Source organism: Actinia tenebrosa, unplaced genomic scaffold, assembly GCF_029948245.1.
Source record: "Actinia tenebrosa isolate PJP-AT-01 unplaced genomic scaffold, QUT_ActTen_1.0 PGA_scaffold1__47_contigs__length_23844297, whole genome shotgun sequence".
NCBI classification, from domain to species: domain Eukaryota; kingdom Metazoa; phylum Cnidaria; class Anthozoa; order Actiniaria; family Actiniidae; genus Actinia; species Actinia tenebrosa.
The window spans coordinates 13241821-13253998 of record NW_028292578.1 but is presented as its reverse complement, the minus strand read 5'-3'; the positions used below and the strand labels follow the sequence as shown (position 1 = coordinate 13253998).

Below are 12178 nucleotides of genomic sequence, written 5' to 3'. Positions count from 1 at the left end.
ATGGCAAAGTTTGTAAATTCAATCTTTGGAATAATGTAAACTAGAAAAAATAAAATCATGTTTTTTAATGGTTGACAATGAAGTACAAACAGCAGCAATAATAAAATTTATGTAACTAGAAAAAATCCCTCATCAGCATGCACCATTCTTATGAAGACTGTTAACTTGTATCTGCATCACAATGCACCATGCAGATGAAATGCAGAAAGTTTGGTTAACAGTTTTCACTTGCATTACAACATGAAGGCCAAGTACCCCTATGATTTCAATAAAGGGAATTACTATTAAATTGACAGTGGATTCCACATGTTCCTCGTCAAACACAGGCCCGTCACTAGAGGTGGTTGATTGTTCAAACGAAACCCCCCCCCCCCCCCCCACCTTTGTAGGAGTACGAAATAATGCTAAGCACTATTTAGGTCTTTCAAGAAATGACATAACTAAGATTGGTAGAAAAACGAACCTTCCCTTTCAAGATCTTAGTGGCAAAGCAAATTGACCATTATATTTTAATGTCAACTTGGACATTATGTCATATTGAAACATTGTTCACTAATATCTCTGGTTTGTCAAATAAAAGGTTTAACGATAAGAACTGTAATAAGCAAACTTAAATCTACATCAATTTTAAATAAAACAAATTGGAGATGGATTGGTGACAAAATTAGATGGTACAGAATCATTAATATGTGATTAGAGTGTTCCATTATGTTAGTCTAGATCATGCTCACAATAGATTCCAGGGAAAACCATTATTTTATCCTATTTTGCTTTTGGACATCATCACAAAAACAAAAAGTTTTGGTAATGGGAGATTTTTGCTTGCACAAAAAGAGATATGGAATTGTGGTGTACTGTTAGAATACATTAGTGGGGAATGGACTATATGAACATGACCAATATTGTCAATGTATTACGAGTATTAATGACCAAAACTGACTAATATACTGGCAGCCACAGTAGTTTTACTTTGTACAAAAGAATTTAAGGAAATACATGTATAATTATTAATTCACACAAACCCTGACTTACACACAATTCATATTTTGTATCTAATTTAATTCTTTCAGACTAGATTTATATAATTATAATTATAATAATATATAGGTCATGGTTTTGTACCTTTATTTTTCTAAATGTTTTTATAAATGGTAAAAACCAGAAATCAAAGTAAAAGAACATAATTATTACTGTTTTTTTTTTTTCAATGAATTAACTAAGACAATTTTTTTGACATTTTATTTTTAGTTTTAGAATGTCAAAAATGATTGAAAGCTAAGTTGAACTCTGATACTTTAAGTCCAAAAAATCGATGTTTGACTTTTTCCTGTTTAATAGTCAAATGAAGGCCAAATGATTATATTGTATACAGTCATATATATGTTGTATTCATATCACATTTCTAGAACTGGACAGCAGCTGTATAAAACCTGCTAGTCAATTGCCATTCAATTTTCCTATATTAGATTAGTATAAAAGACATCCATTCTTAGTGTCCTTCCTTTTCAATGTTGAATATCCAATGGTGAATATAAACACTGCTAACATCACAACCTGCAACAATATTGTTTATAAAAGTGTAAAAATATTGCAATCCTTACCACTCAAAGTTTTTCAATGGTCATGTTATAGAAGTAAGTAATAGAAGTAAGTAATAGAGACCATTGAAGCAAATGTCTGAAGACCCGACTCGTACTTGTACTATGTGTACATAGAGGTGATACTAACCTGTTCATGACCTGGACGCACCTGATGACGGATAGTGAGAAGTTTCCTGGAAAATTAATTCTGAAAACAACAATAACGAGGGCCAATTAAAAAAATATTGATTAAATTGCTGAACTATTGTTGAACCATGCATTACCTTTCAGACTTTCTTTTGGTAAGTCATCCAACTCTGTCTCAAACCTGAATGGTTCCTCAGCAATAGGCTATCAAAGTAAACAAGAGTATTAGTATCAACTAACAAAAAAGTGTCTGTGTCAACAGCTATACAGACCATACCAGTATCAACTAAGTAAGTCAGGGTCTTACCTAAGTGAATTGATTTCGGGATCCAATGTACTCCTACCCTATATTTTAGGAGTCCCAGTCTAAAAAGTAAGTCTAAGGTACCTAGATCCCACTCATTCTCTCTTAGATGGCTGACATCTTAATGTTCAAGACAGGATGTTTTAATGACAAAAAGCTTTTTACATGATCAGTTCTAAGCAAAAGAAAGTATATGAGATCTTTCAGGGTCCTTTAGGATGTGGCCTATTTTTTGTTTGAGTCCCCTTCCAATTTATTTGCATATAGGATGCAAGATCCTGCATCCAGTGAAATACTGCAAGTCAGTTCATAAGATAAGTGGTTTTCAAACCAACCAATATAGGTTAATATAGGATAATACTTTACCTCATCACCAGGATCATAATACTGTTCCAGATATGGATGTGCTAATGATTCCTCAATAGTGATCCTTGTATTGGGATTGAATGTCAACATCTTGTCAATCAGATCTAGAGCTAGTAACAACATTATTGTTATTAAGTCGTAAAGGTTTTTGTAGGTTGGATTTATATTATGAAACTCAAATTGACTCATCAACCTTTAAAAATAATTTTATATTTTCCTTAGCTTTCGACCGACATGGTCATCCTCAGAGGAACTAAAATATGTTACAATATTAACAAAACCTAAGCGATCAAACGTTGTACAATTTGAGTTTCATATTATTGTTATTGTTTAAATAGCGGATGTAACACTAGTATACCATTGTAAATCCTTTGCTAACTACCAGTATTGCCAATTATATTCACTGTCCAGTTTCCAGTCAATATTGGTTAACTATCATTATTATAAATTTTAAAAATATCTTAGATATTTTTTTGGAGATATATAACTTATATTGTCACTTTTTGTTGTCATCAATCAAAGAATTCTGCTTAGTGGTCAATTGAATATTGTTGATTTGATTTGCTCCGAATATTATCCAAAATGTTACTAATGAAGGGACTTACAACTCAATGACATAGTTACTACACGTCTATAAAGAAGTATTAGCCACACACAAAGAAACATATACAAACCTTTTGGATTTGCATTATTAAATACTCTTGTCCAGGGAACCTTAGGCTTGAAAGGTAGAGACTCAAGATAACTGCGTGCCTAAACATAACAAGCATCATATATTGTGACAACTGTTAATCCTTAATATAAAATAGCAACACAATAGGGACTTAAAGATTAAATAAATGATCAATTCCCTAAATATGGATCAAGTCTACTGAGCTATTACACTGGTCATAAGATTGACCATATTTTTTTCAGAATTTTTTGATTGTCCATGCCCCATTCTGTTATCTTGTAAAAGTGTGAGATGCACCCACAAGTTAAAAGTGCCTGGCCATAAAAATTCAATAAAATTAAAACAAAACAAATGTTATACCTTATCATTTTTGATGCACTGGAGATCATCTTCACTTGGTGAACCAAGGATATTAAGAATGAGATTCAGTTGATCAAGATCTAATGTTGAAAAGTTGGTTAAGAAAAAACTAATATACCATAACATACATACCATAATGTACCATTTTACCATGACGTACCAACATATAATAATGTACCAAAATACATTATTACAAAACACAGAATAATGTACCAAAATACCATAACAAACCAACACAGAATAATGTACAAACATAACATAACAACACACCAACACAGAATAATGTACAAACATAACACCACAACACACCATAACATAACACAGTATAGCATAACAGCATGATGTACCAATGTACCATAACAAACTGACATACCAAATCAACATTAACATAACACAGCATACAGCACAGATATATACAATAAACCAACATATCTTAATAAATCAAAATAACATATCATAACAAACCAACATACCATAATATAACACAGCTACTTTACATCAAAATATATTTTGGATGTCCTCAATTAAGTAAAGGATACAGTGTTTTCCAGGGAAAATTGGTCTGTTTGAGAGCATTTCTCCAAGAATACATCCAACAGACCAAATATCTATAGCCTTGCTGTAGCCTTTGGAGTTCAACATAATTTCTGGTGCTCTATACCATCTGGTAGCCACATACTCAGTCAAAAAACCAGTGTGATCATGCTCTGGGTCAGCAACTCTTGCCAAACCAAAGTCACAGATCTGGACATTTATACAGTGACAATTTGTGTTAGAAAGAAAATATACTTGAGAAGTAAAAGAAAAACTCCCTTGCTCTACAGCTCTTAATGTATCTATATTATGATTTTATATATATATAAATATAGTTTTAGTTTTAGATTATATAATTGATATCTAGTGATTTTTTTCTTACTGCATTAATTGTTTTCTTCATTTTCGAGCCATGATATCATATTATTACATTATAAATATATATATTTATAAAATATTTGAGACATAACACGCTTGCTGATTGGCTGGCTACGTTGTTTATATCAGAGGACAGAGACATGCTCGCACAAAATCATTCAAAAATGTTTTATGAAAGCGATATAAGCACCCTAACCCTAACTCTAACCTAGAGCAGAAGTCAAAGAAACTATATAGATGCATAGACATACTATATAGATCATTAACATGTACTTTTCAACACATCTCTATGAAGGCATAGGTGCCATAGCAGTGGGAATGCTTGCCTCGCACCAATGCAACCACAGGTTCAAGTCTTGCTAGATGTTGTATGTGCATAGAGTTGTTTGTTGATTCTCTCCTGTGCTTTGAGGGTTTTTCTCCTGGTTCTCCAGTTTTCTTCCCTCCACAAAAATCAACTCCTAAATTCCAATTTGATCATGAAATAAGGACCACAAGTTTGTAAGCTGCACTGGCTATTAAGCAAACATTACACACCTGTACCCTCATAAAAAGGAAGTTTTTGAAAAGCATTTATCAATAACTCCTGGTTTAATATTGCTAATTATAAAACAATAATTGAAGTAAAAATCTGTTAAAACAATAGCTATTTATAGAATAATATACATAAGCTACAACAATAATAATCACTATATATAGATCTTTGCAGTCCAAGAACATACAGTAATAAAAGGTTTATAGAAATATCCACATACCTTAAGATCACATGTTGTGTTTAACAACAAGTTGCTCGGCTTCAAGTCTCGATGCAGAACATTAGCAGAGTGAATGTATTTGAGTCCTCTCAATATTTGATACAAGAAGTAGCATATATGATCATTGCTAAGCTTCTGTGACTTCAATAGCTTGTACATATCAGTCTCCATCAGGCTTTGTACAATATATCTGTAATTATGGTCAAGGGGCCATGAGGGGAAATTTCTACTCTTATCTTACACATAAAGCTAACTGAATGCACAAATATAATTAAAGAACAATGTCTTTTAAACTATTTTTAATTTTGTTTCAAAAGATAAAATTCTGAACGATTTTAATTCTAAAAATCCTCATTTGCCAAAGCTATAACTTTGTAATATTTTGCAATAAATAGGTTTTTCTTTGGTCCTTTTTATAGCCGAACAATCTATGCTGATTACAGTTTTAAAGATAAGAATGTTTCAATTCTTTAAAATGTTAAAAAAAACCCTGAAATAATTAGAATATTATTACTTGAAATTATCACCCATAAAACAGCAAGAAAAATATTCCAAATTATTCAAGGCAAATCCCACACTCCACGGCTGTTAGTAAAGATGACATCAAAAAAAGTTAAACAGTAAATCTAATACTTAATTTTCTCCCTCAAATTACTGATTATAAAAGTTCCGCTATGTGATATAGAAGAAATAGGTACAGTACTCCCTAGAACCTTAATTTGTAGTTGAGATTTTCTTGTCTCGAGTACCAGAAATGTTTGTACTTGAAAATTATCTTGAATAGAATTGAGATTAACGAAGAAAGAATGAATGGAAAAAAGATTGGACCACCAAAAAAAATTATCGAATTAAATAAAGGAATGGAATAAATTTTACGACATGTTATGTTAGCGTTGAAAAAATATAACAAAAACAGAACTGTAAGGAGAAAAATGTTGAACGGGGTAGTATAAAGTGTCTAGGATACACATCCTTCATGTCTTCAATGGTTGGGGCTCGTATGATGTCCAAAATGCCTATAATCTGAAGCAAAGACATTTAAATAAAGTCAATAAAACACAACAATCCCAAGAATGAGTACTTGAGGGCAAAATACTGTCACAAAAGGGATAAAGTTATCCATCAGAGTAAGTGCATATGGCATTTCAATCTATCGCTAACCATTTCTTGTCGTCATAATTCAAGGCTGTTCAATCTTTTAACAAACTTACATTTTCATGCTTGAATCGACGGAGGATCTTGATTTCACGTAGAGTTCGCTGGCAGTAGGTTTGATGTTCGAAAGGGCTAATCTTCTTGATAGCAACTCGCTGCCCTGTTTGGTTGTCGAGCGCCGAGCTGCAAAAAAAAACGTGTCTCTTGTTGAGTACTACGCAAACTCCCTTCATATTTCCACTGCTATTCGCACTAAATCAAAAACAATGCGACTCTTACCAGACCATTCCATAAGCTCCTTCTCCAATGTAGTTCAGATTTGAATATCTAGGTCCAACGTCGAATTGTTGTCCTCTAACAACCTCAGGAGGAGCTCGAGTATCTGTTATCCCCGCCATGTTTGTTGGTTCGCTCGTTTGACGTACTAACATGACAACGAGGCAAGGTTTATCTGTCCTCTGCTCACCGCACCCTCAACCAACCACACTAACTATGCATCATGGGCTTTATTTAAACATGAGGGGAGGGGTGGATGGCTTTATAATATCCTTAATTTTAACTAATATCTTCCAATTATTCTTTATAAAAATGACTTCAAAAAGAAGAGAAGGAAGGGAGAGCGGATAGAGGGCTTTAGTATCCTCAATTTAGCTATGCATCATGGGCTTTATTAAAATATGAGGGGAGGGGTGGATGGCTTTATAATCTCCTTAATTTCAACTAATATCTTTCAATTATTCTTTAAAAAAATGACTTCAAAAAGTAGAGAAGGAAGGGAGAGTGGATAGAGGGCTCTAGTATCCTCAATTTAGATAACACCTTCTACGCTTTTTAGAAAAGTCTTTGGGGAGGGTTGGTCTGTCTGTCTGTCTAGCATATTGTCGGTCTCAGTTTTACATCCATGCAACACAACTTATCAACTTATCAACCATACAATGATTGTCTGTCAAAATGACGCACCGTGAGTAGAAGTTCCACCCATTATCAATATAATATTATATAAAATACTGATTACTTTTGTATTTAGTTCAGGTACATGCACATGGAGAGAACTATATGAAAATTTCCATGGGTGCGCCTGATGCATACACCTTCGATTTAAGCCTCCTTGTAAACGAAAAAGTATTTTTGACTGGATGCAAAAATGGGGGGAGGGGGAGGGGAGAGGGAGCATAAACGAAACAAGATTTTTTAAGATGTAACTTTTAAGGGCGAATCTTGGCGCTTCGAGCTCAAATACATAACGAAAATGACCTTTTTTACAAGTTTTTTTTTTGTTAACATTCAAAGATCGAAGCTGTGAGGACTTTGAGAAAGCCAAGTGATTGGAAAGCGCCTTAAATTTATTATGTCCTAACAAATCGAGGGTCATGCACTTAATTTTCGCGTCATTATTATTGGCAAAACTTATTTTTCGCGATCTTTTCGAAATCGTTATTTTCTATAGTTCTATGTAAAATAGAGATCATCAATCAATTTCTTTAAAGTAATATGGCCTATTTTTGATAGCTTTCCATATACGTCGTTTACGCGTTTTTGTAAGAAGGATGAACTTCTACGCATTCTAACGGCTAAACGAAGTTGGTGAGCCCCATTTTTATTTGTTTATTTTTCTTCTAGTATGATGTACTTTCATCATGTAAAATTATAATTTTAATTGTAACGATGATATCTTTTGCCCACATTTCATGGCATCAATACAGTGAAAATATGAAAGTGAGGGCAGATTCATTTGCTCGTAGAGTAGACTTCGCTCCATTCATTATATTTTTCTCACCACGAATAGAAACCATCACGCACAGCTGGCAATAAGGGAAAAAAGCCGGGCAAGGTGAAATAATAAAATGCGCATGCGCGCAGTGTTAGAACTGATCACATCTGACTACTTTGAAATGCGATCAAAGAATTACTGAGCTTCAAGAGAGCATATTTATGCTCCTTATCCATCCTTAATTACTAAAACATTTATTCGACGTAAAATCCATTTGGCATCATACGTCAATATCATATAATGAATCCTACATTATGTCAATCCCACAAACGAACTATAGCATGGTATCATACAAGCTGTTTTCATCTATCATCGGTATAGAACGGTCTAAACCCAGGTGAATGAATGTTGATCGAAGTATTATGATCACCCAGGTGGATGTAGTCCTGAGAAGGACTGTTTGATGGGGCTGACTTTTTTTCGTTATTCGTAATCAATAATGTATAACTGCATGTGCAAGTTGTTGTATTTATTTTTAGCAAAACCAATAAATACGTTAAAAAAATGTGCATATGAATTTTTGAGCGACAAAGTTTGTCGCTGCATTTGCATTAAAGGAAAAATGACAACGGACACTGATGAGCAAGCTCAAACACACGTACTGAAGTGTCTGACGGGCATGTTGAATAATAACGAGCCAAGCTTGTCCAATCAATCATATCAGTATGGGGATTGCAATCAATATGGGGATTGCAATCAACACAATCCACACTTGTATGTAGTGCTATGATCCTAAATGTATGTATAATTCATGTAAGTATAAGGGAAAGTCTTCTATTTTCCTGCCACTCTAGTGCGATTTTAATAACCAAAAAGTATTATCATGCATAACTAAGGTTGATGACATCAGTGTTTGGGAGGCACATCTGTCATGGGGTATTGCCCAGGCTGTTCGCCGTATCCTGGAGGAGCCTGTCCATGGGTGGTGGTAACTACGACTCCTGGATGTTGAACCACTACAACTCCTGTTTGTTGCTGAAAGGTAAATCACATTCAGTTACTTCAAACTGATAAATCATGGTCAACTACTCATGGTCAGCTATTCATGTTTAATTATTTTGGCTGATAGATCCAAGAGCGAAATATTATAGCAATAACAGTGGACAAATACTTACTGGGCCTTTAGCACAGCAGGTTGCCATGCAACCAATGATGGATCCAGCGAAAACAACGATCATGCACAGCCCGTTAGCAATCAATAGAGTCAAGAAGATAGCCTCGATGTCTGAAATCCATGAGCAATCTTCGACTGATACAAATCAAACAATAACATACGTATATATTAGTATCAAGTATATTAATATTACCTTCAAGTTTTCAGTATTTCAGAATGATCATCATCATTAACATCATCATTATTATTATATTGATTAATGCTGTATGGTCGTATAAAGAGATTGGAGCAAGTGCGATATACTTACGGTCCATTGGAATATCTTTGTCCCCACAGTCACATTTGCCATTTTTGATGGTGCACTGCGAAGCAATAACGGCCTTGAGGATCTGCCAGATAAGGAATCCCAGAGCAGCAATGACAGCTTGCACGATGGTACAGATGATGTCGATGATACAGAAAACCAGGAAAAAAACCATCTGAAATAATAGATAGAGGATATTTGTAAGCCACCTTTCAGTCTCTCAAGACAGGATCCTAATTACAACACTTGACGCAAACATCTTCAATGTGCTGCATTGAATATGTAGCTGTCGGCAGCAATTACAAATATAACATTATGAATAGATAGAAAAACCCTGAAAAAACCTTCTTTAATACCAAGTGACACTAGTCATCATCATCATAAGCAGCAGCAGCAGTTTGTAATCATAGTTTAAAGACGACTTACATCTTCAAGTAAAGCAAATAACAAAAATCATTTAATCTATACTACTGATACTTACGGCTGCTTTATTGAGTTTGACCCAAGAAACGATCCCAAGAATACCGGTGATCAAAAGCTGCAAAGTAAAAATCAGATAGTCAACCCAGTGCAGAAACTTAACAACCAGACAACGTTCACTGTCCCTGGTCGGCTATATAGAAAGTACACGTTACCGGGCTTAACGTAATCAGTGGTACTAATGTAAATCTAGCCTTGGTTTGTACGCTTGAAACTTGACTTTGATCTGAACAGTATTTTGAATGAGTTAAAACTGTGTTCTTTGTTATGTATTTCATGCTCTAAACCGTATCAGGTCCCCTTCGAATTGATTCCAACCCACAGCATCAGGCGCGTCATTAATGTTAAATAAGACAATAAAATTGTTAACTAGGTTTAAAACCCTCCCTTCCCCTCACACACAATAAAACTGAAAGAGCGCAAAATCTGCATTGCGACTGCGTTATCTCCATAGAAACATCATCCAAACAGGTGTCAATATTATCATATATAGTAACTGAATAATGTTTCAACGTGAATATTTGTTGTAGAAACTAGTTATTTTCAGGATCGCGTAACAGAGGCTAAGACATCATTACCGATAGGTTTTCTTTTCTGACACTAACGCACTAAATGGCTGATTTTTTTGTTCCTTTGCGGTTCACTATCTCGTGTACCGTATTCGAGTGTGCCAACAGGCCAGCCCTTCCCTTTTCATCAACAAACCTGACGTGTGTAAAACGTTTACATAGTCAGTCTTATTCCAGCCTAAGTACTTCGGGCTTCATTTTTCCCGTTAGAGCGAGGTGTTTTTTTACTTACCAGAAGACCAACCCAAATACCGCTCGCATCCTTGCCACCGTACGTTACCCAGATAATACCAGCAATCATATCAGCCAAAGCAAAAAGCAAGATGATAATGCCGACGATACCAGCAGATTTGCCATGTCCAGCTTCGATCGATGACATCCTTTATCTTTCTTTTGATTCAAATAAACCGTTGAAAATATTTTGCTAGCTAGCACCACCGACCTTAGTACTCAAAATCTGATCTTGATTATTCATTCAACCCCAGATGAGAAGCGGTCAGAACAATATTAACGAGAATCACCATGACAACACATAAAAACATAGCGTCAACATTACTGCTTCATTCCAATGGAATACCAACAAAAATTATCGGACAAAGAAATCGAGAACAATAGAAAATATCCCCTTAATGAACCAACTATTGTTTGTGTTTTCTAATAACAGCAAATCGCAATAAGGTATAGTGCCACAGAGTATGTCTAAATCATTACAAAACCCTTTTTCGAAAAAAATATAGTTTGAGTGTTGCAATGTCAAATAGAAAATCATGAACATGAAAAAGCACCCTATCAATAACGTCTTCAACAACATTCATTATTTATTCAGTTATGCATCCATGTGAATCCGAAGTCGGTGAAGCTATTGAAATGATAATTCTATCAAACAAAGGGAGGTATCTCGCTTTTGATCGAATACAGTGTAGAAGATGAATACATCGAATCTGGATTACTGGAAGCATTCACTTTTCATCCTCATGTAAATGTTACTAATAATAAAATCAGTAGTGGTCGTCATGAAAAAGGACCTATTTACCAGGTTTAATAGTTCCTGTCATCATTTTAGTGATTCTCTTTGATAAATGTTTTTATTTAGAATTTTGTCTCATGTAGTGCAATAAACTATTGATGGTGTTAGAACTAAGGTGATTGGTTGAACAAAATATGACGTATACCAAAGTCCTTAGGGATGGATCAGATTGACGCTAATTTCATCAGGCCCTGTCGTCGAATGAATAACATTTAGAGCCTGCTTATTGTCAGTCTTTGTGAACCGGTTAAGAACAATTAAACAATCCCTAATACCATCCATAGTGGATACTCATCAAAGACTCTTCCTAGTCGACAATTCTATTAATACTTGCACTATGTACTCAGTCAATTCTGTTTGTTAGCAGGAATGAAAGGTATTTGACATACTCATAAAAGCCCTTACAATATCTAATGTCGGTGGTGGTAGAAATAACGGAAATTTGGGCAGTGATCTCTCAGTTGACGTCATCATCATAATCATGGATTGATGTTTCGTTCAATGGATTAGTGTCACTGACTACACAAATACTAAAAAACAAACACCACCATAAGCCCCAGAGACCACGAAGGATCTGATGAACGAGATCATAAAAAGTTAAGCTGACCCAACTGTCGTAATACGTGTAGTACGTATGAATCAAGGGTGAAAAAGAAAGTCT

General features: G+C 34.6%; 2 protein-coding genes across 2 annotated transcripts; both read right to left on the bottom strand.

Annotated features, from left to right (window-relative positions):
- Positions 1 to 50: 50 nt before the first annotated feature.
- LOC116289672 (mitogen-activated protein kinase 1) lies at positions 51 to 6668 on the bottom strand. Its single transcript, XM_031696624.2, has 11 exons — positions 6532 to 6668; positions 6309 to 6435; positions 6065 to 6120; positions 5098 to 5287; positions 3970 to 4174; positions 3431 to 3510; positions 3072 to 3150; positions 2398 to 2507; positions 1865 to 1931; positions 1729 to 1788; positions 51 to 1554 (listed from the first exon to the last, which is right to left on the bottom strand). The coding sequence occupies exons 1-10, from the start codon at positions 6648 to 6650 to the stop codon at positions 1733 to 1735; spliced, it is 1089 nt and encodes a 362-aa protein (XP_031552484.1). The 5' UTR covers positions 6651 to 6668; the 3' UTR covers positions 51 to 1554; positions 1729 to 1732.
- A 1809-nt stretch (positions 6669 to 8477) lies between these two features.
- On the bottom strand, positions 8478 to 10950 carry LOC116289675 (uncharacterized). The gene is made up of 5 exons (XM_031696627.2): positions 10723 to 10950; positions 9923 to 9979; positions 9445 to 9616; positions 9139 to 9272; positions 8478 to 8998 (listed from the first exon to the last, which is right to left on the bottom strand). The coding sequence occupies exons 1-5, from the start codon at positions 10867 to 10869 to the stop codon at positions 8870 to 8872; spliced, it is 639 nt and encodes a 212-aa protein (XP_031552487.1). The 5' UTR covers positions 10870 to 10950; the 3' UTR covers positions 8478 to 8869.
- Positions 10951 to 12178: the final 1228 nt, after the last annotated feature.

Coding starts and splice junctions, on each gene's coding strand:
- LOC116289675 (XM_031696627.2), bottom strand. CDS start 10,869: ATGTCATCGATCGAAGCTGGACATGGCAAATCTGCTGGTATCGTCGGC. Junction 9,273..9,444: donor CAAAGATATTCCAATGGACC/GTAAGTATATCG, acceptor GATTTGTATCAG/TCGAAGATTGCTCATGGATT. Junction 8,999..9,138: donor CCTGCTGTGCTAAAGGCCCA/GTAAGTATTTGT, acceptor TTTACCTTTCAG/CAACAAACAGGAGTTGTAGT.
- LOC116289672 (XM_031696624.2), bottom strand. CDS start 6,650: ATGGCGGGGATAACAGATACTCGAGCTCCTCCTGAGGTTGTTAGAGGA. Junction 3,511..3,969: donor AATTTTCCCTGGAAAACACT/GTATCCTTTACT, acceptor TTTCAACATTAG/ATCTTGATCAACTGAATCTC. Junction 3,151..3,430: donor AGTGCATCAAAAATGATAAG/GTATAACATTTG, acceptor TGTTATGTTTAG/GCACGCAGTTATCTTGAGTC.